The following is a 27,958-nucleotide window of genomic DNA, read 5'->3' on the forward strand; positions in this document are numbered from 1 at the left end:
GTTTAACTGGGTTCTCTTTATCTACTTTTAGGACTTGTGTGAAAATCTGATGATGTTTTAGGTCATATTTATGCAGAAATACAGAAAATTCTAAAGGGTTCACAAACTTTCAAGCACCACTGTTGCTGGTTTAGTTTACCATCCACGCCACCTCAGGTTTTAGCTTCTCTAATCACCAGCACGTGCTGTTGTATGGATTTTTTTTTTAGCTCGTGCTGCTAGGATATACATATATTTGTTTTCCTTTATTTATAATTGGGGGACAAGCAGAAAAGCTGCGTAGGCCCCTGTTGTTGTTCTTGATGATGATGATTGGGGACAGTCCTCTGATTCCTTTCACCAAGTTTCATGTTTGCACCTCGACTGCTCGAATACCAATAACAGCCTAACATGTTTAGCGGTGACGCCACCAAACAGGAAGTGAGCTCATATCTCAGCCAGTCTTTGGTCATCTGACGTGAAACTTGCTGAGAGTGCATACAGCCACGCCCTTGACAAAATGACATGAGGCGTCTTGGCAACCATGCCCTGCTGCTTTCTGATTGGCCCCCTCATCGCTGCTTGCAGCTATATTTCCTCACTGAAATGTTATCCCTGTGCATTTTTATGTCTTTATGTTTTATCCTGTTAATTATAAAACACACTGACTGACCAAAAAACAAATAAACAAAAAAAAAAAACCTGTTTGACTTGAAGAATCTGCTAAATGACGGGTTTCTGACTGATGATTCGATCCATCGACTTTCGGGATGCAGCTCTAATTGGACGACTCCCAGGAAAGCTACCGATACACGAGTAATGATGATGAAATTAAAAATCTTCTTATTACCTCCAGCTGACTTTGACGGACGTTTGTGGTTGTAAGTGCGTTCTCTGCATCCTGATTGATGATGTGGTAATTTTCTTTAATCGTTAGAGGATCATCATCATAAAATCTGACCAAGAGAAGACACTGTCACAAAAACAGACACCGTCACGAATTCCTCTGTAGACGAAGATTAGAAGCTCGTGAAGGTTATCGACTGAAGTGTGTGTGTGTGTGTGTGTATGCAGTGATGAGGAAATCGAAGGCGTGATCCCGAGGGAGAAGCTGATCGCGCTGTGCAAGTTCGAGCCGGTGAAACAGTGGATGAGGAGCTGCGATCACATCCTGTACCAGGCCCTGGTGGAGATCCTCATCCCTGATGTCCTGCGGCCTGTTCCCAGTCAGTACTGCTCGCACACACACTTCACAATGGAGACACGCTTTTATTTATTAATAGTGTTGCATTATATTAAGGTCTAAAGTTTGATATGTCAGAATCCTAAAGATATTATTATTTTTGCATTTTGAGAAGTCAAGACTTTTATACAAATCAGAATCCGGAGACATAAAGGCAAAATCTTTTGACAGTTTCCTGATCACAAAGATAAAGAAAATATATTTTGTTTTCCAAGGTTTTTGTTTGTTTGTTTGTTTTTTTTAAGATGTAGAAGGATGATTTAGACTAGATTGAAGATTTTTGTGTGTTTAAAAAAAAAAAAAGTGTCCATACAATAACGTTTAACGAAGTGCGTGTGCGCGTGCAGGTACTCTCACTCAGGCTATTAGAAACTTTGCTAAGAGCCTAGAGGGCTGGTTGACTTCAGCGATGAGTAACTTCCCCCAGGAGATCATCCGCACCAAGGTACCGCCCCCGTTTAACTCCACTTCATTGTCTGTTTGGCCTGCGATCGACATCACACTCAACACGTGTGGTGATTTCCCTCCTTTTCAGGCCGCAGTGGTGAGTGCGTTTGCGCAGACGCTGCGCAGGTACACCTCTCTGAACCACCTGGCGCAGGCGGCTCGGGCTGTCCTGCAGAACACGTCTCAGATCAACCAGATGCTCAGTGACCTCAACCGCGTCGACTTCGCCAACGTGCAGGTTGGACTTTCGTTACATAATGCGCTTTAGTTTAGAGCTTACTGGCTGTAACGTGCTCAGTGTTGTGTGTGTGTGGGGTTTAGGAGCAGGCGTCATGGGTGTGTCAGTGTGACGAGAGCATGGTGCAGCGTCTGGAGCAGGATTTTAAGAGGACGCTGCAGCAGCAGAGCTCTCTGGACGAGTGGGCCATGTGGCTGGACAGCGTGGTGAGTCAGGTGCTGAAACCACATGAGGGCAGTCCCAGTTTCCCCCGCGCCGCACGACAGTTCCTCCTCAAGTGGTCCTTCTACAGGTACACACACACACACACCCCTCTGCCTGCCTGCCTTTCAAACCCAGTCACACTGGTTTACTTGATACAACCGCTTACAATAACGAGCAATAATTTCATTTCAAGCGTCTATAAACGATCATCCAAGACGCGTTTGTTGATTTGCGACAGAGACAAACTCGCCTCATTTATCAAATCATTAATTAAAGTTGTACGTGAATGCTTTTCTACAATCTCCTCCAACTGAATTAATAATTCCAGCCAAATTTAGTTTCAGTAATGCCTCGGTCACAACCGGCCGTACGTGCAAAAAACGCAAAGAAACGCACGGAGGGCGCGCGTGTGACGTGCTGATTTTCGAGCCGTAGACCGGCCGCAGAGGTTCTTTGTCATGTCAAACAAACTCTACGGGTGCTTACGTTTTTTTCAGGTTGCAAGACAAACTTACGGCCTCGTGTGTCTTCCGTACGGCCGACGTGCGTCTTTCGTACGATTTGCTGGTGTCAGGTTTAAGCAAAATGTCAATTTTTTTCGTACGTCGCACTTGCGGACTCCGTATGTGTGTCGTGCGCCCCACATACGTAATTAGTGCGGCCAACGCACGTTCAGATATTTCATACGTCATCCATGCGTGTCAAGTAAGTCGGCCGTGCATTGGCCGTACGGCGAGAGGGCGTCGATCGCACGAAAACTCGGGTATATAAAGCTGCAGGGGTGCCTACGGCCATTTGTACACATAGACTTTGAGAGAAAACCCAATTTCATCGCTTCAATTCAATACGCCGAAGGCAAAAGGGAAGAGGAGGATAGAAAAGGTGTCGGAGACGGAGGAGAGAGAGACGAGAGAGAGGACAAGGAGCAGTGAGGAGGAGGATGAAGACCACGACAGTGGCCAGCAGGCCAGGAGGGATTGCCATTTTCACAGTGAGAAACCAAAAGTATGCCGAAATATATATACCCCTCTCCAATCGCCGCAGTGCGACAAACGAACGCCGTTGGTACGCACAACGTACAGATCGTGCGCAGTTCTTGCAACCTTCATACAAAGCCTGCATGGAACACACGGTCAGTACGATTAGTGCACGTTTGAAGGTGCGTTGGCTGTACGAATGAAGCGACAGCCATACGTCCGAGCAGCTTCAGATTTCGTGCGTGGTACACACGTTCGACTTCCGAGTTGTACATTGGGTGCGCGGTGATCTTACTCCTTAATGGTCACCACAACTACGTTCTCCACGAACAAAACAAAAAAAAACGCAGCGATTTGGGAAACGCCAAAAATCGCACGGCCAAAAAATCGTACATCCGGTTGTGACCGAGGCTTAACGTAAAGGTTTTCTTTCATGCTCAGGCGTACACATTTACAAAACGCCAGCGACCTGTTAAGTATGTTTACATTTAGCCACGCCTACAGAACTCCATAAAAGGCTGAAGATAACAAAATGGTGGCTAATCTCCGAGCACACCATGCTACTATAACTTTTTTTGCCTGATTGAAGGGCTGGTCTTATTTATCTCAATTTATAGCCGGGTTCTAACTAGGGATGGCGAAAACTAAAAAAAATCTTGACCGACCACCGAGCCTCATTAGCCGGTTAACCTACGAGTTTAAAATTCTAGAATTGGAATTATTAGAATCTATTCTAAATCTAACATTCAGTCCCAGTCGCTGCCCTCCACTCACATTACCTTTTCTACAGCGCGAAACATTTAGTGAAACGCGGCACTGATGTCGAGGGGTTTGTATTGGAGCGGAGGACAAATGGCTCCAGCTTAGAGACAGTTTCAGTTGGCCACGATGGCGTTGAAAATAAAGTCAAGTGCTAGAAGTAGTACATAACATTCAGTGATGGGAATAACAGCATTAAAATAAAGTAATTAATTAGCTACAATCGTTATAACGCCGTTACCAATATCAACACGCCATTACTGCACGGTATTGAAGTTGCTCTGAAGCATACTGCTACGGACTCGGCACTTTTTTTCTTCGAAGTGAGCCACAGAGACCTCATACTGCAATTGTTTTACGGTTCCATGGCTGCTAATTGTGCACAGCCATTGGGAATGGGATAGCTGGAGCTGAGCTGATTAGCCGCTAAGCTAATATAGCAACTGTCTGATGCTAAGTAACATCAGTGAGTAACCAGGTTTTAGTTCAGATCTTGTGTATTATTATTACGTTGACATTAATATTCACCAGACTAATCAACCATCGACTTCATTCATGCGCCGTGTTCTTGTTTCTTTGATAGTCAAGAATTTCCTTGATGTTACTGTACGTACCTGGTTAACATCGTAGTAAAATGTAATCCAACACCGAGACTTTTTTCTTTCGCCGAGTGGCAGCTGTCTTCAACTGGGGCGGGAGGGCGGGACATGACTGAATGGGTGTTTCTGATTTGTCAGCTGTCGTCCTTACACCGCATGGCATTCCCCAAGCTTTTACAACACAGAATTCCAGGTTCTCCGCTCCAAAACGATTGTTTTTTTTTTTAACCAACAACCGAAAAAAATTAACCGGTTGACGTTGATTCGGTCAACCATCGGGTCAAACGGTCATCGGTTAACATCCCTAGTTCTAACTAGACCAAAATATCAGCGTAGTGGCAGCAGTCAATAACGGCTTGGGGTTCCTGAAAGCTCGCGGGTTCTACCTGCTCGGAGATGCGTTCTAGTGCATTTCCTGGCACTCGCAGGCCTCCCTGAAAGTCACTCTTTTTTTGGTAATGAGATTTTTTTTTTTTTTGTAACCAAAAGTTGCTGTGATTGTTTTTGATTGAAGACGACTTATAACTTGGTTAGTTTTTTCTTTTTTTTATCATCAGACACACAGTTTTAGGTTTGTTTACCTGACATGTTTCGACATACGTAACTATCGTCTTCCTCAGAGTGTCACCGGATGTTGTTGGTGACGCATCTTATCAGCTGATGTTTCCGAAGGCGTGACCTTCCTGTCTGGTTTGACAGGTCGGTCACGTCTTCTGCTGTCCGTTCGTCCCCTGCAAGACGTTACTGAAACTCCCATACCTGGAGTGCCGTCTTGCAGGGGACGAACGGACAGCAGAAGACGTGACCGACCTGTCAAACCAGACAGGAAGGTCACGCCTTCGGAAACATCAGCTGATAAGATGCGTCACCAACAACATCCGGTGACCCTCTGAGGAAGACGACACTTACGTATGTCGAAACATGTCAGGTAAACAAACCTAAAACTAGATGTCTGATAAAAAAGAAAAAAACTAACCATATCTAATATAAGACATAATGAACGTAATCGAGAGACGACTTATAATCAATATTCAACTATATTAGTGACATTTATGGAATAAGAATAAAACAACCAGTTGACGTTCATCAAGTGTCAGCCTTATTCAGTTACAATACATGATTCTCCAGATCTAACTCGTATCATACCTTCACCTACTGACCGTTACTCCGACCGGTTCAATGCACCGTGTTGCGTCATAAAAAAAAAAAAAAAAATACATATATTGCTGGGGACTGGTACGTATTACGTGCATGGCAGATAAGCGCTTCTTAACACGGATGGCACTTTACCGCGAACACAGCATAAGGAAGGCGGTAAAGCGGATTAACATGGCCCGAGTTTCCGAAAAGCATCATAGCACAAAGATCATCATTAAATGGTAGAGCGAGCAGCACAACGAGTGCTCTCTCGCCTAGTTAAGATGCTATTGGGAAACCCACCCATGATCAGTGACGAGCTCTACACGGAACGGCTCGGGCAGCTCCGCACTGGGCACTTACGTGGACGGGGAGTGGAGTATGTCCAAATGTAGAACATTTAAATGGCGGCACGCCGTCGCCGCCACGTGAAGATAACAAGAGAAAATTAAACAAAAGACCACATTTTCAAGATCGACAATTTTTTAAAAAATATATTCCTGTAGCGGCAACTTGTACAAGCGCGTCAGCAATATCGTAGGCGTAGCGGTAAGGAAACATTTGGCCCTTTTCCACTACCCTTTTTCAGCTCACTTCAGCCCGACACGGCTCGCGTTTCGACTACCTCAGAGCAGCACGACTCAGCTCGCTTCAGCCCGACTCAGCACCCAAAACTCGCACGGTTTTGGAGTAGGGCTGAAGCGAGCCAAACCGAGCCGAGTGGGGCTGGGGGCGTGAGCAGACACTCCCCTGTGCACTGATTGGTGAGGAGGAGTGTCCTCACATGCCCACACACGCCCCGCGAGCACGCTGGGATCTGTAAACACCGTAAACCCGGAAGAAGAAGAATTACGAGAATTTCTGAAGCCTTATGCGCCTCGCCTCATCTATACGCTCTTGCCAGTATCTGTTGGCGTTGTTGGTGACAACAAGCCACAGCACCAAGACCAGCAACACTAACGACACCATGTCCTCCATGTTTATTGTTTACTATTCGGGTCGTGAGACTACCGCTTAAAAGATCACTTATGTCACTGTTTGCGCCGCCTAACGACATCACGTGACGTCCACCCACTTTCGCTAACTCCACCCAATGTGTCCGCACGGTTCAGCGCGGTTGTAGTCGAAATGCAACTCCAACAGCCCCACTCAGCTCGACTCAGCATGGCACGGCTCAGCCCGACTCAGCCGCGTTGGTAGTGGAAAAGCGGCAATTGTGTATCGGCCCGATACGCTGAAAAGGCCGAGTTAGAACCCTGTGGTTCTACGGATGTGTTTTGGAATCGCTTTCAAGTTATTAAGATGAAGTAACGGTTTCACAAAACGTTTAGCAAATAAAACTGAATTAAATAAATTCACATCCAAATTGATAAATGCTATGAAACCCAGCGTGAAGTGAATTACAGGATGACCGACAACACATTGGATTAAGATGATGTGTAACAGTTGTGTGTGTGTGTTGTGTAGCTCCATGGTGATCAGAGACCTGACTCTGCGCAGCGCGGCAAGTTTCGGCTCGTTCCACCTGATCCGCCTGCTCTACGATGAGTACATGTTCTACCTGGTGGAGCATCGTGTCGCCCAGGCAACCGGAGAAACCCCTATCGCCGTCATGGGAGAGGTCGGTCTGCTCACACAGCTTCTATTCTTACTCTTATGAGCATGTGCTAACGTGTGTGTGTGTTTGACCTGCAGTTCAGTGACCTCAGCTCGATGATGCCGTCCCTCATGGACAAAGGTATGAGCTCACTTTTTATATGGTATGCTGTAACACACGTGCGTGCATGTGCGCACACACTTACACACCCTCACACTCTCTTTTTGTTAGATCCGTCTTTCTCAGACGACATGAGTGACCTGGGCAGTGACGCAGACGTGTCCCGGGGGACGTGCGAGCCTGCCGTGAAGAGAGAGAGAATCGAGATTAATCACACTCTGCAGGAGATCTGAAGTTGGTCCAGCGTGTGCGAGATTGTGTGTGTGTGTGTGTGTGTGTGTTTATCCATGAGCAAACACTAGAATCCACCATTCTGCTCACGAGAGTTGATGTAACACTGGCTGGATTCTTGTTGTTTATGAAAAACTAATGCAGTCTACAGACTTTATAGTTTGTGCTTGAGGCTCGTTTTCCTTTCCTCCTCCTCCTTCTTCTTCTTCGTGCCTCTGTGTGTATAATCTGTGCCATAGTGTCCTTTCAGTGCCTTAGACGAGAGCAGAAACCACTTGAGCACACACCGTGCCTGTCCCGCGGTACTATCGTATCTCCTCGAGCACCTTTGGAAGAAATATTTCAGATCCCCGTAGCGTTAGCTGCAGTCGCTCGCTCGCTCGCTCACTCGGGTCCCATGCAAACACACAAAAAGACAAAGAGAAAAACACAACCCACATACAAAGCACCCTGTCCGTATGACAAGCCGTCGATACCTCAACTGTTTCTATGCTGCGCTGTTTTGTGTAAAGAGGCTCAACAGTCCGAGAGCTGCTCCTTATATAAAGTTCTTGATGTATGTATGTATGTAAACTTATCAGCTTTACGGTTCGCGATTAACACTACGTTCACATCAGCAAGCGTTCATTTCGACAACAGAGCTGCGATTTCAAATCGACATTTTCTCAACACAAAAGCGACTCATCCGAATACGAACGCGTGGCTCGACAGATTCCTCGGACCAAACCCCACGGTGCCTACCCTGCGGTCCGAAACAAAATGGAGGAAACGCGTATAATGTTGGTTTGAACGTTATCCTGACTTAAATGTGTATAGAGGCATTACGAAGAAAAATAAAAAGCTTAGCGCGTGTACGTAATCCGTAATTTTGTGCTGCTAGTCTGAAGTCTAGCAAGTGACCTGCAAATCAAGCTAGTTTGCACACTGTTTAATTTGTGTGTAACGAGAGTTAGTTAAGAAACAGTAGTAGCTATAGATATGTTTAGGGAAAAAAAAAAAAGTTGGGCAGGCCACGCCCACAAGGTAGCTGCATTTATACACATCAACAAGAGACAAACGAACAGATACGAGCGAATTGTTGCCTGCTAGTGTGAATGAACACGGGTCAAAACTGTCGTCATGGTAACAGTCGAGTCTGTAGTAAAGACCTGAATCGAGGTGTTCTAGCGTTTGCCTTTTGTAGGATCTAAAAGGATGGATGGATGGATGGATGTGTTCACATCTTGCGTACGTGTAACTGAACGTCTGTCTGAGCTCGCTGGTTTGTTCTGAACTCTCTCTCTCTCTCTCTTTATACATAGGATGTTAAACTTTTTATATAACGTACATTTTATCAATTTTAAATGGAGTTATTGTGCGATATGAATAACGCAAGCTTTCTTAGCTATTTTATAAAAAAAAAAAAAAACCACACATTTATTTCACCCTTAAACTGAAATATGCACACACGCGCACACGTCGCCTTGGTGCTGGATTTCCGATTGTGCTTTTTGTTCTCGTCGTATGAAAACGTATCTATTTATATATATATAATTAATTACCCAAATTTTAGAAATCGTTGAGCTCCCGGTTTGTTGCTCGTGTTGTGTTTCTTTCTCTCTCTGTGTTTACAAATGCAGTACGATTTTATTTTTTTCCCCTTCTTTTCTTCTCTCCGGAATGTGATTAGTCATCGTCGTGGCCTTTTTTATCCCTCTCTCTCGCTCTCTCTCGCTCTCATCAGTTATGAGCGCTGCAGGCTGTTAGTGCGTTTAAAAAAATTTGCGTAACTTGGTCATAGGTTTTTTTTTTTTTGTATTGCTGTTTTAGATGGATTATTTTTATTTTTATGGGAGTAGATGATTCTTCTCACAATTATATTTTGAGGAAAAAAAAAAAATCGTTCTTGAATATTCTTTCCTAGGCTGAGAACAGACTGCGGTCTGTAATAAAATCTTACTTCAGTTGTATTTTGTACTGGTTTAAAAAAAAAAAAAAGAAAGAAAGAAAAAAGAAAGAAAAGTGTAATAAATTGGTGTAAACCATTTAATGACCATGTCTGGGTTTTTTTTCTTCCCTTTTTTATTAATAAAGCACAAACACAATTCAATCTTTACAAAGCTGGAATATTAAACAACTTATTATTATTATTATTAGTTAGAGTTACATAAACAAGACCAGTAGACATTCATGGTGACATCATACACATCTTCACTCGGCTCACTCGCTTAAAAATAACGTCCAGGAAATGAAGAAAAACAAACGAAGTCGTGCGTCTGGTGATGGAGCTTCTGTCGAATGAACACGTCAAAGCACCGAGAACAGCTAAGTGCTGAGTCTGATCACCTGTGTGTGTGCGTGCGTGCGCCTTACACAGCAGTGCATCATGGGTGATATCCAGGTCCCGTGTCTGTTACTGTGTATTCGGTCCTTAGAAAAACACTTGGACGTGACCTTTAGTGATAAAAGTGCAAACTTTGTCCAGCAGATGGGTGGGTGGGGGGACGATGAGGTTCTCCTACAGCAAACAGCCGGCCATGTACTTCCCTGAAACACACACACACACCACTTCTGTAACACACTGCTGCAAGTGTTACTGCCTGCATAACCAGCTAAAAGTTTGTACACCCCTGCCTGTTAGATGGTCTACACTTGTCTAACCAGCACATTGTTGATCATTTTCCTCTAACAGCACCCCCCCACACACACACATTGCATTCCTTACACCAGTGTTTCTTAACTGGTGGGTCGCAACCCAAAAGTGGGTCGCGGAGGGGTCCTGGGTGGGTCGTGGAGCTGTGGTGTAAAAAAAATGCTAATTCATTGATTCACTAAAAAAAAGTGCAACTTTTTTCTGCGACAATTTACAACTCTTATTTTGATAGACGATTCCAGCTCCGTGTCATCTGTTGCCATAGACGCAGAATGTTTATGCGACATAACGTGCGTGCTAGTCATTTGAGTGGTGAACAACGTGTCGAAACGACGGTACGACCCCGAATATTTGAAATATGGATTTAGTTGTGTTGAGGACAAAATGGTACAGAAACCCATCTGTGTGGTATGTGGTGAGACACTTGCACATGAGAGCATGAAGCCGTCGTTTTGCCTATGTTTATTGATCAGACATACAGCATATAATGGCCATGCAGATGCAAACACAGGTATAATAATAATAATAATAATAATGTTATTACATATTATGGTTATATTTTGAGAATTACATTAAATTGACTTGAACGCTAAAAAAACTGGGTCACGACCTAATGACCATGGAAAATTGTGGGTCCCAAGACTGTTCCAGTTAAGAACCACTGCCTTACACGATATTCCACTCATCCACTTCGTAAAGCATTTTATTCCTCTTATAAAGCAGCAATTTGCCAACAATCCATTTTTATTCATCAGCAATGACATGCCGTACTTTATCCACTTATGATCACGTTTAATGTTGCTGAACGTCTGCAAAACACATTAGTTCCTGTTCTCACTTATGTTAGAGCAGCTTAAACAGTCCTTTCATCACCAGCCTGTCTCCCTTCCCCACAAAGTTAATAAAAGGAACAAACAAACAAACAAAAACCCACCACACTGTCATGTTACTGCAAGACCACAAAGCAGCATGAACTACTTCTGTTACAGAGCACCGACAACGGAGACTCCTACTATAAAATGTTACACATTTGTCCTTAGAGAAGATTTCACAATATCAATGATTCCATGTTTTTTTACTGTTATGAGAGGATGGATATAAACCTGTGATTTACAGTTGCACTGCGGTCAGAGAACAAACGTGTTCGAGAAATGTTTTTCATTACAGATATATGATTGATTGTTATACTCCCTGCGGTATGAAGAGAGAGAGAGAGAGAGAGAGAGAGACTCACCGGTGGCGAATCTCTTCTTGAGCAGGGACATGCGGTATCGGCCACCCACCAGCTCCATGTCCAGGCCCGACAGAGACGCCCCTGTACCCACAAACTGCACAGCCAGGCTCGGGGCAGGACCACGGGGCTCCTCCAGGCACTGCCAGCTGGCACACAGCGTGCCCGAGCCTGATGCACACACACCACACATACATGCTGACATTTTATCCATTTAGCCATAAGCTTCCCTTATTTGTCAGCTACATTAACATTACAGCACCAGTGCACTCATAACCTGGCTCCTCCTTTAACAGTGACCCAAACATGGTTATATTTAACCTGAATCAATCAAACGAAATCATATAAACTGAATTGTATTGAATCAAAAATCATAAACAATCAAATTGAATCACTTAAATCCTATAAACTTAAATCATGTTGAATCAAATGGCTTAAGCCACTATGGACGAGGGGAAAAATATTACACAAAACGTCTATTCTGGAAAGGCCGTCATTTTCCCCTCACGATCATATCTCATCTCATTATCTGTAGCCGCTTTATCCTTCTACAGGGTCGCAGGCAAGCTGGAGCCTATCCCAGCTGACTACGGGCGAAAGGCGGGGTACACCCTGGACAAGTCGCCAGGTCATCACAGGGCTGACACATAGACACAGACAACCATTCACACTCACATTCACACCTACGGTCAATTTAGAGTCACCAGTTAACCTAACCTGCATGTCTTTGGACTGTGGGGGAAACCGGAGCACCCGGAGGAAACCCACGCGGACACGGGGAGAACATGCAAACTCCACACAGAAAGGCCCTCGCCGGCCACGGGGCTCGAACCCGGACCTTCTTGCTGTGAGGCGACAGCGCTAACCACTACACCACCGTGCCGCCCCCCCTCACGATCCAAAAAGAAAAATTTTACCAGATACTGACCAGATGGACAGAGTACATTAAACCTATAAGGTCAGATTTTAGCTGATTTCTTAGAATTGCTGAGTGAGAATGTAATGTAGACTTTTTTCCCCCTATTTATTCTCCTTTTTATTGCATTTCACAGCTCACTCTTTATTCTCTCTTTCCCCCCTTGACCTGTAATATCACAAGTGAAAGCTTTCCAAATTAAAGCACATAAATCAAAGGAAGAGCCAGACATTGAAAATGGATATCAAAAATATACTGCACAATTTTGTTTTAAACATAAACGATTTAACTGCCTTGCAGGAATGTTGGTACAATATAAAATGACCACTGTGAAATATACGCTTTTCCAAAAGAAAAAAATAAAACAAATCATAAGCTGAATCATACATTTGAATCATACACAGAATCTGAATAAATCAAATTAAAAGCATATAAACAATCCTACAGAAATCAAACTGAATCATATTGAAATCATAAATTGAATCAAACCGAATCCTAATGAAAACATGTAAACCGAATCCTATAGAATCAAATAAATTGAATAACGTAAACTGAATCCTATAGAATCACAAATTGAAATCACAAACAGAATCCTAATGAACTGAATTAAAGCATATAAACTGAATCCTAGAGAATCAAATAAATTGAACCATATATGCTGAATCTTGTAAACCGAATCATATTTCATGTGACTCCACAAGACAGTGAAGCGACATCACAAGCTCCAAGTTAAACATAAATGCTGTAATAAAGCCGTGTGCACTCGCTCCTGCTTGCAGTCTGGTTTATTTTATTTTGCGAGTGATGTACGAGAGGAAGTCGAAACGAGTGGGCATCAGGCGTTCGTAAAAGATGTAGAATTGATCGAACGCGTAGTCGAATCCCACAAAATCTTTTCCACAAAAACCCTTCTGGCTGCTCTCTTATCTCTGATCACGTGGAGGCATTTATCGCACTGCTTCCTGACCTCCAGCACCCACTCAGGGTTGTTTTATGCCAATACTGAACATTAGCATCATCTCGGATGTGTCCAACACAGAAGATCTACCACAGAACGCGAGACCCGAGTGTTCAGAGAACCACAGTGAGGACATTACGAAGGTGTTTGAAGACAACATGAAGGAATAAACCATCTCTTCTGGCCCACACCGCTGTGGAGATGTGCATGTCTGAGACATCCTGCCTCGAATGTACTGAATTAAAATAGTAATAATATTCAACATGTTCCAAATGTACACAGCGTCAGCTCCAGAATTATTGGCACTCTTGGTAAAGATTGGTGGTGGGGGTGTAGATCCCCAAATCAGAAAAAGTTGGGACGATATGGAAAATGCAAAATGATAAAAAATAAATAAATAAAAAGCAGGTATTTCTAAATTGACTTTGACTTGTAATTTCATTGCAGACAGAATGAACTCAAAATATTTCATGTTTTGTTGGTCAAATTCATTTCATTTTTAAATATATATCCATTCCTGCTTTTCAGGCCTGCGACATATTCCAAAAATAGTTGGAACGGGGACAATTCAGGCCTAGTAATGAGGTACAACAATTAAATAAATGATGTAATTTGAAGCCGGTGATGTCATCAGGTGATCGTAATCATGATTTGGGACACAAATCAGTATCCAGGAAAGGCCGAGTCTTTGAGGAGCAAAGATGTGCTGAAGATCTCCAGTTTGTCAACAAATGCATGAGAAAATTATTGAAATGTTTAAAAACAATGTTCCTCAAAGAAAGATAGGAAGGGATTTGGATATTTCACCCTCCACAGTGCATATCATCATTAAACGATTCAAGGAATCTGGAGGAATTTTGATGTGTAAAGGGCTCAAGCCTAATCTGAACACCTGGGTTCTCCGATCCCTCAGACGGCACCAAGAACAGTCATTCATCTACAGCTGAAAGAACCACATGGGCTCGGGATTACTTTGGGAAACCTTGATCAAGCTACGATGCGGAGTTACATCCACAAACTCCAGTTAAAACCTTACTGCGCAAAAAGGAAGCCTTATGTTAACTGTGTCCAGAAGTAACGGCGTCGACTTCTTCGGGCTCGGAGGCATCTGGGATGGACCATCACACAGTGGAAACGTGTATTGTGGTCAGAAGAATCAGTATTTGAGGTCTTTATTGGAAGAAATGAACAAAAAGTCCATCCAGACTGTTACTAGGAACGAGTCCAAAGGTAACTTACACTTCTGTGATGAAGTGTAACAGTGAAAAAGTACACTGAGATTTTGGAGCAACATGTGCTGCCTTCGGAACGACATCTTTTCCAGGGAGATTTCAACAAAACCACATTCTGCACACATTACAAAGGCGTGGCTGTGGAAGAAGAGGGCGTGTCCCCTCTGTCCCCAATTGAGAATGTGTGGAGAATTTAGAAACGAAAAATATGACAGTGATGACCTCAGACTGTTACACACTTTAAATGGTCATAGGCAAGGGTCGGAGGTGAAACGTATCGTCTTTATTGTCTAGAAGAACGACCCAAAAAGTGAAATCAATTTTCCTGGTGTCTAATTTGCACCCTAAAATTGAATAAAACGGTTAAAATATACTGTTTTGCCCAATTTCCGAAGGTTTGTTTACATCTCACTTACAGTAGGCGCACTTTCACCGCCAGGGGACCGTCGTCGTGACGTCATTTAAGCCAAACAGACCGGGAGCAGCTCTGTGTTTACCTGCGAACCGACCACACGTGTACGGACTTTGGTCGTGAGAGGTTGTGTAAAATGTCTGAAAGCGAGAGCGATTTTGAAGCAGGAACTCTCCAAATTAAATATCGAGAGGTGAAACTATATACGCATGAACCTCTGGCCGTTGCGAAGCCATAGTGGATACAGGTAATGATTACTTGACAGTGCGCCGGTAGGCCACGTTAGCCTGCCATCCGCGGTGTTCCCCGGTGTCAGTATATCGGGCCTGACATCTCAGCTCGTCCATCCTTGATTTTTTTTTCAACTACCGAGCATTTAAATGAAAGGTAAAAATGTTTACCTCCAATCTTCTCCTTTTTCTTGAGCGTTGCTGGTCCGTTTCTTCTTTGACTGCGCACCATCCACTCTCTCCGCTTCGTCTTCTCTTTTGGAAAAAGCCAAAACTCCCACTTCATGCGCACAATCCATTCTCTAAGCCTCGTTTCCTCTTCCGGAAAAAGCCAACCCTCTCATTCCACCTCTTCTCCTTTTTCAGAAAAAGCCAACCTTCTCATTCCGCCTCTTCTTTTTTGGAAAAAGCCAACCCTCTCGCTCTGCCTCTTCTCCTTTTTCAGAAAAAGCTAACCCTCTCATTCCGCCTCTTCTCCTTTTTCAGAAAAAGCCAACCCTCTCGCTCCACCTCTTCTCCTTTTTTGGAAAAAGCCAACCCTCTCGCTCTGCCTCTTCTCCTTTTTCGGAAAAAGCCAACCCTCTCATTCCGCCTCTTCTCCTTTTTCAGAAAAAGCCAACCCTCTCGCTCTGCCTCTTCTTTTTTGGAAAAAGCCAACCCTCTCGCTCCGCCTCTTCTCCTTTTTTGGAAAAAGCCAACCCTCTCGCTCCACCTCTTCTCCTTTTTTGGAAAAAGCCAACCCTCTCATTCCACCTCTTCTCCTTTTTCAGAAAAAGCCAACCCTCTCATTCCGCCTCTTCTCCTTTTTTGGAAAAAGCCAACCCTCTCGCTCTGCCTCTTCTCCTTTTTCAGAAAAAGCCAACCCTCTCATTCCGCCTCTTCTCCTTTTTTGGAAAAAGCCAACCCTCTCGCTCTGCCTCTTCTCCTTTTTCAGAAAAAGCCAACCCTCTCGCTCTGCCTCTTCTCCTTTTTTGGAAAAAGCCAACCCTCTCGCTCTGCCTCTTCTCCTTTTTCGGAAAAAGCCAACCCTCTCATTCCGCCTCTTCTCCTTTTTCAGAAAAAGCCAACCCTCTCGCTCTGCCTCTTCTCCTTTTTTGGAAAAAGCCAACCCTCTCGCTCTGCCTCTTCCCCTTTTTTGGAAAAAGCCAACCCTCTCGCTCTGCCTCTTCCCCTTTTTTGGAAAAAGCCAACCCTCTCGCTCTGCCTCTTCCCCTTTTTTGGAAAAAGCCAACCCTCTCGCTCTGCCTCTTCTTTTTTGGAAAAAGCCAACCCTCTCGCTCCACCTCTTCTCCTTTTTCGGAAAAAGCCAACCCTCTCATTCCGCCTCTTCTCCTTTTTCAGAAAAAGTCAACCCTCTCGCTCCGCCTCTTCTCCTTTTTTGGAAAAAGCCAATCCTCTCGTTCTGCCTCTTCTCCTTTTTCAGAAAAAGCCAACCCTCTCGCTCTGCCTCTTCTCCTTTTTTGGAAAAAGCCAACCCTCTTGCTCCGCCTCTTCTTTTTTGGAAAAAGCCAACCCTCTCGTTCTGCCTCTTCTCCTTTTCGGAAAAAGCCAACCCTCTTGCTCCGCCAATTCTTTTTTGGAAAAAGCCAACCCTCTCGCCCCGCCTCTTCTCTTTCAGAAAAGGCCAACCCTCTTGCTCCGCCTCTTCTCTTCTGGAAAAAGCCAATCCACTCTCTCTGCCTCTTCTCTTCTTTCGGAAAAAGGTAAAAACTTCTTCCTGAACCGGTCCCGTTGTTACAGTTCACTGCACAGCAATAAGGCATGGGGGGTTTTTCTTTGGAAATTCCTGAACGCGCGTCTGCACTCAAGCCGAACGGCAATGTAAGTAAACGGAAGTGGACTCAACTCGAGCGGTTTGTTTGGCTTAAATGACGTCCTGCGCCAAGTGGTCATGAAAATAGCCGAACAGAAATTCACCGCGATCCGTGCTAACTTATTTTAATTATTACTTATTAACAATACTTCTTGGGACCAGAAGAAAATTACAGAGGGTTTTTTCACATATAAAAGTTTAAAATGTGCATAAATTGAAAATCGTTTCCTATGAGCTTTAAGACCTGTTTACAGGAAGAACGGGACAAAATATCACCTGAAACACTTCATCACTTGGTGTCTTCAGTCCATAAACATCTTAAGTGTTGTGAGAAGGAACGGAAACTTTATAAAGTGGTAAATACTTTAACGTCCCAAATTTAAAAAAAGAAAACGCTAGAATTCAGGAGGTAAAACATCAAATAATGTGCTGTTTTGAATGAAATACAGGTCAAATATTATTTACAGATCGTTTTCAGTTTTAATTTTAATTTCAGCAGACCGTCCCAACTTGTTCTGATTTGGGGTTGGACCTCCACTACACAAACTCGTGTTGTGTCTCAAATCGTAAACTTGCCTATGACTAACATTAATCGCATTTCCTATATTCTTATTTCCTGTTTTGTGTACCAGCCTTAGGGATTCCAGATTAGTGAATACTTTTGAACGTAAAGTTAAAGCTATTTATTTTTCCTCAGACAACAACGGAAACGTTTAAAGTGGGACAGAGCTCGGCAGTACGCAGCGCATGAAATCGCGAAACGTTTTTCACTTTGACTCGGAAACCTGACACACGGGAATGTTTCGGCTCTGACGTGCCGTCGATCTGCGGATGTCTGCACAACGTGTTGCCGCTGTTCCTGCACACGCACGCGTCGCCATATAAACCAGGCTCCTCTACTTGGCATCGTATCGCCAACCTGGCATGGATCATTTTCTCATAACACCACAATACATCCCACTAGACTGGTGAGTCAGTGCGAGGAAAATTCCTTTTGTTTTTTTTAGTCACTTGTATTACACAACTTGTGCTACAAACGTAATAAAATATTTTTGTGTAACTAACACTTGTGAATCCTTATCCATGACTTGCTGTTCAGAAATGTGTCAAAAATACAGCTGCTCGCTGCTTAAATACATTAACTCAAGCTTTAAACCAGTAACGTCGTGATTAAAGACCGACCTTCACCCAGGACTGGTTTTGTCTGAGAGCTTATTTGCATATTTCATGCGTCTGATCTCAAAACTGCAAACAGCAACACTGTGATGATGAATCACCAGAAATGGCGGCGTATTTTAAAAGGTGTGAAAGCTGCTGTAATTTTTTTTAACCGTCATTTTGTTTGTGAATAGAATAAGAAGCGGCAGCAGCAGTGTTGTGCACGAACGGAGAAAGAGTGAGACAGAAACAGAAGTTAGAGGTCATGGTGGTGACCTTTGCTGTGGTTGGTGGGTGAGAGGTTGGGCAGCTTCCACAGCAGTCTCTTCTCCTCAGTGTTCCTGCAAAAGCACAGAGAAAAACAAGTGACGTCTTCCTTACATTCTACACTGGAAATAGTTGAGTAGATCCCTCTCACTCTGTCTCACGCCATTTCTCCCTCACACCGTACGCGTTGTGGGAATTTTCTCCCGCTGGTGAGTCAGTGTGAGTGGATTATTTTTAAATATCTTGGAGACATCAGGGCTGCTACATAAACTGCTCCATTATAATATACTACAAAGGAAGCAATAATTAGTAAACAGGAAGTCATTTGGGATTTCTCTCTACATCTCTCTCTGCCCCCCCAATCTTTCAAACTCTCTCTCTCATCTTTCTGCATCCCTTTGTCTCTCTCTTTGTGCCTCCATCTCTCTTTCCCATCCCTCTGTCGTTCAGTCTGTTTCTATGCACATCTGTCTTTGTGCTTCCATCTCTGTCTTTCTCTCAATCCTTCCTTTACTCTCTCCCCTCTCTCTGCATCTCTCCCCATCCCTCCTTCAATCTCTCTCCCCATCTTTCTTTCAGTCACTCTTTATGCCTCCATCTCGGGGTCTCTCTCTCTCCATCCCTGTCTTTCAATCGGTTTCTCTGCATCTCTTTGCACTTCCATCTGTCTCTCTCTCTCCCCATCCCTCCTTCAATCCCTCTCCCCATCTTTCTTTCAGTCACTCTTTATGCCTCCATCTCTGTCTCTCTCTCCATCCCTGTCTTTCAGTCTGTTTCTCTGCATCTCTTTGCACTTCCATCTGTCTCTCTCTCTCCATCTTTCTTTCAGTCTCTCTTCATGCCTCCATCTCGGTCTCTCTCTCTCCATCCCTGTCTTTCAATCGGTTTCTCTGCATCTCTTTGCACTTCCATCTGTCTCTCTCTCTATCCTTCCTTCACTCTCTCTCCCCTCTCCCTATCCCTCCTTCAATCTCTCCCCATCTTTCTTTCAGTCACTCTTTATGCCTCCATCTCTGTCTCTCTCCATCCCTGTCTTTCAATCTGTTTCTCTGCATCTCTTTGCACTTCCATCTGTCTCTCTCTCTCCCCATCCCTCCTTCAATCTCTCTCCCCATCTTTCTTTCAGTCACTCTTTATGCCTCCATCTCTGTCTCTCTCCATCCCTGTCTTTCAATCTGTTTCTCTGCATCTCTTTGCACTTCCATCTGTCTCTCTCTCTCCCCATCCCTCTTTCAATCTCTCTCCCCATCTTTCTTTCAGTCTCTCTTTATGCCTCCATCTCGGTCTCTCTCCATCCCTGTCTTTCAATCTGTTTCTCTGCATCTCTTTGCACTTCCATCTGTCTCTCTCTCTCCATCTCTCCCCATCCCTCTTTCAATCTCTCTCCCTCCTCCCACCCCTCTTTCAATCTCTTTCTCCATCTGTCTCTCCTCTCATCCTTCTTTCACTCTCCCATCTCTGTCTCTTTGCATCTCTCCCTCTGTCTTTCAAGCCATCTCTCCCTTTGTGTCTCCTTCTCTTTGTCACTCTTATTTCCTTCTCTCTCTCTCTCTCTCTCTCTCACCAGGTAGCAGGTGGTTGGCACTGCAGATCGGTGGCCGTGGGATCAAGTGGCAGCAGCACCTGCACGGCTGTGAGCTGAGTGGCTGGAGCAGTTACCGGGCAACAGTGGTAGTCAAGGGCGACGCGTGTGACCGTACCGCTGCGCTGGCACTCGGCCGACAGCAGCAGAGGAGCACGAGCCGGGTCCTGAGACGACACCTGGAGCCAGAGGTCGTCGTCATGGCAATAAGATATTAGAAACTATTAATATACATGTTTTAAAGTGTGCTGCAGGAAACAGAGGGTCGAGGAACTAGGACACTAAAAACATTAAGCTTTCAGACTCACCTGGTACTTCAGGACCCCCACGTTGTAGTACGAGGCTTGCGGGTTAAGCTCCGCCTCTCTCTGAAGGTGAATGGTCAAGGCCTGCATGTTAAACCAGAAATCCTTGGAGTTGGGGTCGTTCTGGGACGAGTCGCTGCCGGTTGAGGAAAGAGACGGGAATGACTTCATGACTCCCATCGTGTGTGTCAAGTTTTAAACTGTAGTACTTTACATCTATCAGCTGACCTGTAGAGAAGCTTCTGATTGGGTAGGAAGTGATCCACTCGAGAGATGCTGACCAATCGGAAGCTGAGCACGGGTGGGTTGGGGTTGGCAGCAAATATCCGAGTGATTCCGGCTGGGAATGACATGGTGAGGTCACCTGTGATCTTTACCAGACACCTGACACACACAGACAGGGACATGAGACACACAGAGAGAGAGAGAGAGAGAGAGAGAGAGAGAGAGAGAGAGAGAGAGAGAGAGAAAGAGTGTAGGGCTGACCGGTTGTTTTCTCCTCCTTTAAAATAAGCGTTGATGTATTCTGTAAATGCTGCAGCAACTGGCCACGACTCCTGAGTGCTCAGAGAGATGGGACTCGGTCCTCGGGACAAACCTACACACACACACACACAGAGAAAGCGCAATATATAAGAAAAAAATTTTATGTACCATTGAAGTGTAGTGTGTGTGTGTGTATGTGTGAGAGAGAGAGTGAGAGAGAGAGGAGACCTCCCACCTCGTGCAGGGCTGGGTGCGCGTGTTTGACCCCCCCAATCACTGGGGCTGGAGGAGGATGAGGAGGATGTTGGGGGAGGACTGGGTTCAGGCAGAGGAGACGAACACAAAGACCTGGACTGGGGTCAAAGGTCGGGAGTCAGAAGTGAAGTTCAGTTTCAGCTGCTTACTGCAACATTAAGCTGTGTTCTTTAATGCTAATTAGGGGTTGGACAATATGATATAAATATCACGATAAATAGTCACAGTGCACTTTTCTGAGATATCGTTGGTATCGCAACATCTTTATTTAAAGAAAAAAAAAAAGTGCGTTACAAATGTAAACCACAAAAACATCAAGAGAGAGTCAGTTCCATGCAGATGACTGAAACCGTGAATTACAAAAACAGCTAATAAACACCGAGTGCCTGGTTCATCAGGAAGTGTGTGAGGTTTCATGTGTATGTGCTGATAATGTACAGCTCTGTGTGTGTGACAAGTGTGTTTTTACTCGTTCATTTCCACTTGGCCTGGGTGAGGAACGCTTGGACCGAGCTGGACAAGGAGGAGCCAAGACCAGGCGCTCATTACTGAACCTACGCTGAGGACCTGTGGGGGGAAGGGAGAAGAGATTTTATTAATATTTGAGCTAAATTAAATTTAGCGTGCTAACATAATGCTAGTGCTGGTAAGTAGTGAAAGTAGCACGCATACAAAAAGCCTGACCTACATAGCAACAGTAACCAAACGTGGGCGGGACTCAGAATCTCTCATGAAGAACGTGTGTACTTTCCGTACCCGTGTGCGCACTGATGTTCAGGCAGTCCTGGTCTTTGTCCGTGGAGAAGCAGAGGTCTTCCTGTGGACCGGAGAGGCGCGTGAGTGGCGGTCCACTCCGTCGCTGGTCCTCCCCTCCTCCACCCCTGCACTCCTTCTCTCCTCTGTTTCGGCTCGTGTTCCTGCCTCCGTCCTGCGCGACGTCACTGAAAGGGTTGTGCACCGAGCCCCAGTGCGTGGACTCCTTCTTTGGCTGGACCGGAGGAGCGGAGTTAGAACTGACCACCCAACCTAAGCCACTCCCTCCTCCCTGAGCAGACAGCGCTGTCTGGTGTGTCGGGCTGCTGATTATTGTGATGGCGAAGGGATCGTCGGGCGAATCGGCAGGCGGCACGCTGCGCTCTCGTTTCCGCTCTCTGTCCTTGTGAGCAGAAGAGTTAGGAGGAGGCAGGGTTTTAGCACTGTTTGTGGGCGGGGCAAACGGATCCTCGTGGGTAGTTCGCGGAGGAATCGGAGCTACCCAAGCATCCTGACGGGCAGGTTGGTGCTCAAACGCAGCCAGGAAGGAGTCCTCTGGTGGGATGTGTTTACAGCTCCAAACACTAGGCTCCGTGTTGTTGGAAAAGGAAGGAAATGCAAAAGAGGGGGCGGAGTTTTCTGTACAGGGTGGAGCCAAGGGATGGGATGATGGCCACTCCTGAGAGACAGGGGAGCGCCCAAGGAAGGGGTCAACGGGTCGTCGTGAGGTCGTAGAGTCTTTGGGCTGAGAAGATGAAGGCCAAGCCGCCCAGCCCGTAGGCTCAGGGGACGCTCCCAGGGGCTGATGGGAAGGTGAGTCCAAACCGGAGTCCTCCACATTCTCAGGAGACGAGGACGCAGAGGAGAAAGCAGCATCTAAAACAGAAAACCAGAACATGCACACAAAAACAGAAAACCTGGTTGGTAGTGGTCATGTGACAGCAAGAAGCTGCCTGATGGGTGGGGATTTGTCATGACTTTAATAAGGGGGGGGGAAAAAAAAAAAAGTTTTACCTGAGACAAAATTTAGTGCTTGCTTATTATTATACATTATTGAATATACCTACTAACATAAGTGAGTCAAAATAATTTCCCTTTCAGCCTTTACCCTGATTGTTCATTTTGTTGTTCTAGCTGTCTGTGCACTTGACCTTTTATGGAGTTTTGTGGGCGTCACTACATGCAAATGAGCTGTGTAGGGAATCTGCTCCTCACTTTTTTGGTTCTAACCATATGCATGTGGGTACAAAGAAAACCAGCACTTTAGAAACCTTTGTAAATCTAGCCAAAAAAAAAAACCCCACCCACAAACAAATTATATATAAATTATTATTTTTTTGTTCGGTGTGGCTCACGGAAACTAATAAGCAAGGCCTGATGCGTGCAAGAAGTCGACAGAAACTCGATTCCAGTCCATCATAACGTTATGTAAAACAATCCATAAATTTATAACGTGTGGAATAACGAGTGCTGACTGCAGCGTTATTCACGAGGCACGTTAATGACATTTCACACGCCATTAAACTTCAATGCTACACCCATTACACACGTCTTATTTATTACTGTGAGCTACAGTTTCAGTTTCGTTGCTTAATACCGAGCAGCAGGTGTGCGTTTCATAAATTAAAATATCAATTTGCAATTAATGTTTTACATTCGGAGGTCTGCAGCTGCTCTTGGCCCGAGAAGCTGTGAGATTTGAAGGCTGATTTTAGAGGAGGGCCGAAGAGTGAATCTGAACCAGACGCTGTGGAGCTCAGCCTGAGAGAGAGAGAGAGAGAGAGAGAGAGAGAGAGAGAGAGAGAGAGAGAGGAGAGAGATTTTCATTATAAAAAAAAGTAATCAGAGTGTGGAATTTGTATAGAAGAGGAGAGAACAAAGAACACAACAGAAATGAAATGCTCCTAAATGTGCAAGTGATAGAGAGAGAACAACTGAAATAAAAGGAAACAAAGGAAGAACGAGACAAACGACAGACAGAGAGTTAGTTCTTTGTACCTGCTGTGGTTTAGACTCGAGGTGAACCTGCACAGACCCTCTGTCTCACCTTCTACAACACACACACCATAATGTAACAACACATTACACCAATGACAGTATGGTTATAATTACAGTTAGACAGAAAATACAGATTAAATCTTAAAAACACACACACACACACACACCCCTGCATCCAGCCGAGACAAGACCTAACACACATCATTACATCACGTTACATCATCAGCTGACATCAAAAAGATCATCCTCCACTACAGAGCCACCTATTAAAATTCTTTTAATAATTTTGTGTGTGTGTGTGTGTGTGTGTGTGTGTGTCATGCCACGGGATTTTTGTACCAGATTCGTTGTCTACAGAACGCATAGAAACAGTGTTGGGGGGGGAAGCACACGATATTTTGCACTGTTTTTGCTGACTGATCCAGTAACCATCAACAAATAAATCACCTCAGTATCACCCATACAGGATACATTTACCACTTAACATCATATACGACTGAGGTGGTGTTTACATTAGACCGTATCCGTATCGTTGTCGTTGCGGATGCACTGTCCGTGCACATTAAAACGCCGGGAAACGACTCCACAGGCGGAACAGTTTGAATCCGCCAGGGCCTACGTATTCAACCCAGTACGTATCTGATGCGGTGCTGTGTAAACACTGAGGAACGAGGATACGCAGTGCTGAGCTCTAGCTGACGTCGTCATTGGACAACGTCACCGTGACATCCACCTTCCTGATTCGCTGGCGTTGGTCATGCCACGTTGGTCATGTGACGCGACTGCTGAAAAACCTTCTCCTCTTTAGTCCCAATGACACGGCGTCCCTGATTTCCATAAAGAACTTCAAATTTTGATTCTTATGCTCTCTCTTTCTCTCTCTCACTCGCTTGCTCCCTCTTTCTCTCTCTCACTCAGTCTCTCACACACCATGTGCTCGCAAGTGGTGAGTGACTTGCGCATGCCCGATATGCACTGGGATCATGTGACGTGCCGTCTAATTAGTCATGTGATTAGCATATCCATGTATTGGCGTTGCTGTGTGCACGGGGAACGGTTTTGTTGCGGGCACAGAAATTTTGTGTGTGTGTACGCGAATCGTTTTAAAAATGTTAATCTGATGATCTGCCGATTCGAAATAATGTAAACAGGGCCTGAGACAAGTACAGACCGAAAGACATTTTGATGATCGTCAAAATGAGTCGATCATGCAAGCGTACTTTTCGCACAATATTCGCTTAGCAGTGCTAATAGTTCACTACGTGTTTTCTTAAGCTTCCAGGCAGCATTTTGGGGTCTGCTGCTCAACAAATGTGGGAAATTCACCAATAATCTACAGTCAAGATTGTCTCCTAATGGATTCACAAGGTTCTGTATCATCTGTAGTCGGTGCCTGGAAAATGGACCATTTTGGGTTGCGTGCACATGATTTCATGTGAGATTTACAGTAACTTCCTTTGGTCCAATTTCACTTTGGTTTGTGTTTCCTGCATACGGAGGCTTGGTACTTTAATGCAGCAGGAAGAACTCAAAATCCATAATCTGAGCATCTGGTATGAAAATCTGGTGGACTGACACGTATAGATAAAAAAAAAAAAAACACAAAAAACACAAATTGTGCTGGTTGTCATGCGATGTGTGTGTTTGTTTGTTTGTTTGTTTTTTTTACCCCTGTGGGAGGCGCCATCACTCTCTCCTTCTGATCGACCCGCTGTACTAAGGTTTCCTAGGACAGAGGAAAAGAGGGGTGAGAAAACTCTCTCTCTCTCTATCTCTACAAGCCATGCCAACAGGCACAGACATGATAACGGACACATTTGTGCAACCCCACACAGGAAAGCTGAACTTACGGGAAATGTGTCTCTTCGTTGTCACCTTCAGTGGGGAGAAAAAAAAAGGCTTTAATTTCACGGATCCAAAATTGAAGAAAACAAACAAAACTCTGGGGCTGAGCGAAGTGACAAATATAATCGATACAGATATCACGATACTTGAAGGCATTTCTATGATATTTTGGTTTGCTAGAAAAAAAAAAAAACCCTGATAGCAATAAATTAGTGTTGCATTAAAACAAAACCGTAAACATAAAAAGTCTTTTGAAATAAATTCTAATATATTAATATGTATTTTTATTTATTAACAATTGTAATGGACACAATTTTGATGTGAAAATCAGCAATTTGTAAATCTCATCGGGACTGAATTTATCACGATAAATCAATATTACCGTACATCATTGTGTCACTCAGCCCCAATACTACAGATACTCCAGTATGTGTGTTGAATATGAATATGTTTATTTAAAACCGTGCTCTTGAGCTCGTGCTCCACCCCCTGAACTCACCCCAGGGTTCGGGGGCAGGCTGAGGGTCCCCACGGTGGCCTTCAGCTCCAGCTCGTTGGCGGCCGAGTTGCTGCGGCTGCACACGGGCCGGATCTGGATGTGGAACTTCTTTGGCTCTTCGTCGTCGTAGTCCGAGTCGCTGGAGTAAAAGTTGTTCTCTTTATCCTCGGCGCAGCGTAGGGGTGGAGTCAAGGATCTTATTGAGAAGTTCCTGACGTCTATACAGACACGTCACTGCATCATCAAATATTAAACACTTTACACTCGTTCATATGTCGTACGTGTTGTGCGTGAAGTGTCTGATCTTAAGTTACTTTTCTTTCCCCCTAACAATTTGTTGTTGTTTTTTTTTTTTTAAATACACAAAATGTATTTTCTAGACAAGTCATCTGTATGAGAGTATGTATGTGATTTAGATACATGTCTTGCATTCTATCTACTTACAAAAAGAAAAAAAAGAAAAAAAAAACACCTCAGTGCAAAAGTTAGTGCACCCTTGAATAAATTAGGGTATTATTATTATTTCTTTCAAATAGATACATGAATATTTATACACGATTGTCTACTGGATGACTATCGTCATCATCACAAGTTTTCTACTGTTACCTGTGATCATTACCTGTATTTTTTGGTATAAATATGAGCTTGAACACAAGACAAGAGATATAAAAATCAGGGGCTGGATATCTCATCTCATCTCATCTCATTATCTCTAGCCGCTTTATCCTGTTCTACAGGGTCGCAGGCAAGCTGGAGCCTATCCCAGCTGACTACGGGCGAAAGGCGGGGTACACCCTGGACAAGTCGCCAGGTCATCACAGGGCTGACACATAGACACAGACAACCAGTCACACTCACATTCACACCTACGCTCAATTTAGAGTCACCAGTTAACCTAACCTGCATGTCTTTGGACTGTGGGGGAAACCGGAGCACCCGGAGGAAACCCACACGGACACGGGGAGAACATGCAAACTCCACACAGAAAGGCCCTCGCCGGCCCCGGGGCTCGAACCCAGGACCTTCTTGCTGTGAGGCGACAGCGCTAACCACTACACCACCGTGCCGCCGGGCTGGATATCAAATAAATAAATAAATAAATAAATAAAGTTCACTTCAATAATGACATCTTAAAACAGTCAAATGTATCTAGTACTTCCTATTATAAGATTACATTAAATCAAATATATGATTATTAAACATCTCTAGACATTTTATTTCCCAATTTCAAGCTTCAACCTGGCAGATATTTTACCTAATTTTCTAGAAGCAAAAATCTGTGAATAGAGAAATTTAAAGCTTGAAAATGACTAAAAGCATCTAAAACTGGTTAAAATCTTATATTTGATTTATAACATATTAACAAGAAATACTAGACGCGTTTGTCCGTACGTGAGATATTTTCACTTGCTATGATCTCATTTTTGCATCATTTAAATTCAATTCTATAGCACTTTTAACCATGGATATTGTCACAGATATCTGGATATAGATAAAGATCAGAGATTTCGATTTATCCCTAATGAGCGAACCAGAGGTGACTGTGGCAAAGGAAAAAACCCCTGAAACATCATGAAGAAACCTTGAAAGGAACCAGGCTCAAAAGGGGAACAATTGAGTTGTACACGATCAAATGTTTTCACGCTGCATTAAATGTGGGGGTGCTGTTAATTCTGAAGAGCGTTTCGCAGAAAGTGTGTGTGTGTTAGAATAAAACTGTATGCAAGATCACTCATAGAAACATCGCCCACTGTACACATTCATCTTGGTTTATCTGTATGTTTAGTTGTTTATACAACTGCCTACATTTAAAAACCTTAAGCTCTACACGTATAAGGAAAGCACTTTTTGATAC

At 44.2% G+C, this 27,958-nt stretch overlaps 2 protein-coding genes across 11 annotated transcripts in view; one reads left to right on the top strand and one right to left on the bottom strand.

Annotated features, from left to right (window-relative positions):
• rfx2 (regulatory factor X, 2 (influences HLA class II expression)) overlaps positions 1–9,544 on the top strand; it is a 101,417-nt gene extending 91,873 nt beyond the window's left edge. For 5 of the 8 annotated variants that reach the window (XM_060932541.1, XM_060932538.1, XM_060932537.1 and 2 more), the window contains exons 12-18: positions 1,054–1,205; positions 1,570–1,667; positions 1,758–1,907; positions 1,991–2,199; positions 7,051–7,204; positions 7,279–7,321; positions 7,412–9,543. In XM_060932541.1, the coding sequence (XP_060788524.1) occupies positions 1,054–1,205; positions 1,570–1,667; positions 1,758–1,907; positions 1,991–2,199; positions 7,051–7,204; positions 7,279–7,321; positions 7,412–7,533 (928 nt within the window). In that variant the 3' untranslated portion in view covers positions 7,534–9,543. Of the gene's footprint in view, positions 1–1,053; positions 1,206–1,569; positions 1,668–1,757; positions 1,908–1,990; positions 2,200–7,050; positions 7,205–7,278; positions 7,322–7,411 lie in introns of all 8 variants that reach the window. The other 3 variants (XM_060932536.1, XM_060932534.1, XM_060932535.1) reach the window with 1 other exon arrangement.
• fcho1 (FCH and mu domain containing endocytic adaptor 1) overlaps positions 9,539–27,958 on the bottom strand; it is a 112,963-nt gene continuing 94,543 nt past the window's right edge. For 2 of the 3 annotated variants that reach the window (XM_060932531.1, XM_060932532.1), the window contains exons 13-27: positions 26,104–26,279; positions 25,610–25,634; positions 25,429–25,485; positions 23,760–23,811; positions 23,416–23,522; positions 21,765–22,637; positions 21,478–21,575; positions 20,989–21,106; positions 20,754–20,865; positions 20,496–20,651; positions 20,271–20,403; positions 19,945–20,141; positions 18,390–18,454; positions 11,398–11,565; positions 9,539–10,057 (exon numbers count right to left, since the gene is read on the bottom strand). In XM_060932531.1, coding sequence (XP_060788514.1) covers positions 10,029–10,057; positions 11,398–11,565; positions 18,390–18,454; positions 19,945–20,141; positions 20,271–20,403; positions 20,496–20,651; positions 20,754–20,865; positions 20,989–21,106; positions 21,478–21,575; positions 21,765–22,637; positions 23,416–23,522; positions 23,760–23,811; positions 25,429–25,485; positions 25,610–25,634; positions 26,104–26,279 — 2,366 coding nt within the window. In that variant the 3' untranslated portion in view covers positions 9,539–10,028. The remainder of the gene's footprint in view (positions 10,058–11,397; positions 11,566–18,389; positions 18,455–19,944; positions 20,142–20,270; positions 20,404–20,495; positions 20,652–20,753; positions 20,866–20,988; positions 21,107–21,477; positions 21,576–21,764; positions 22,638–23,415; positions 23,523–23,759; positions 23,812–25,428; positions 25,486–25,609; positions 25,635–26,103; positions 26,280–27,958) is intronic. The other variant, XM_060932533.1, reaches the window with a different exon arrangement.

The sequence above is a fragment of the Neoarius graeffei genome, chromosome 10, assembly GCF_027579695.1.
Source record: "Neoarius graeffei isolate fNeoGra1 chromosome 10, fNeoGra1.pri, whole genome shotgun sequence".
NCBI lineage: Eukaryota > Metazoa > Chordata > Actinopteri > Siluriformes > Ariidae > Neoarius > Neoarius graeffei.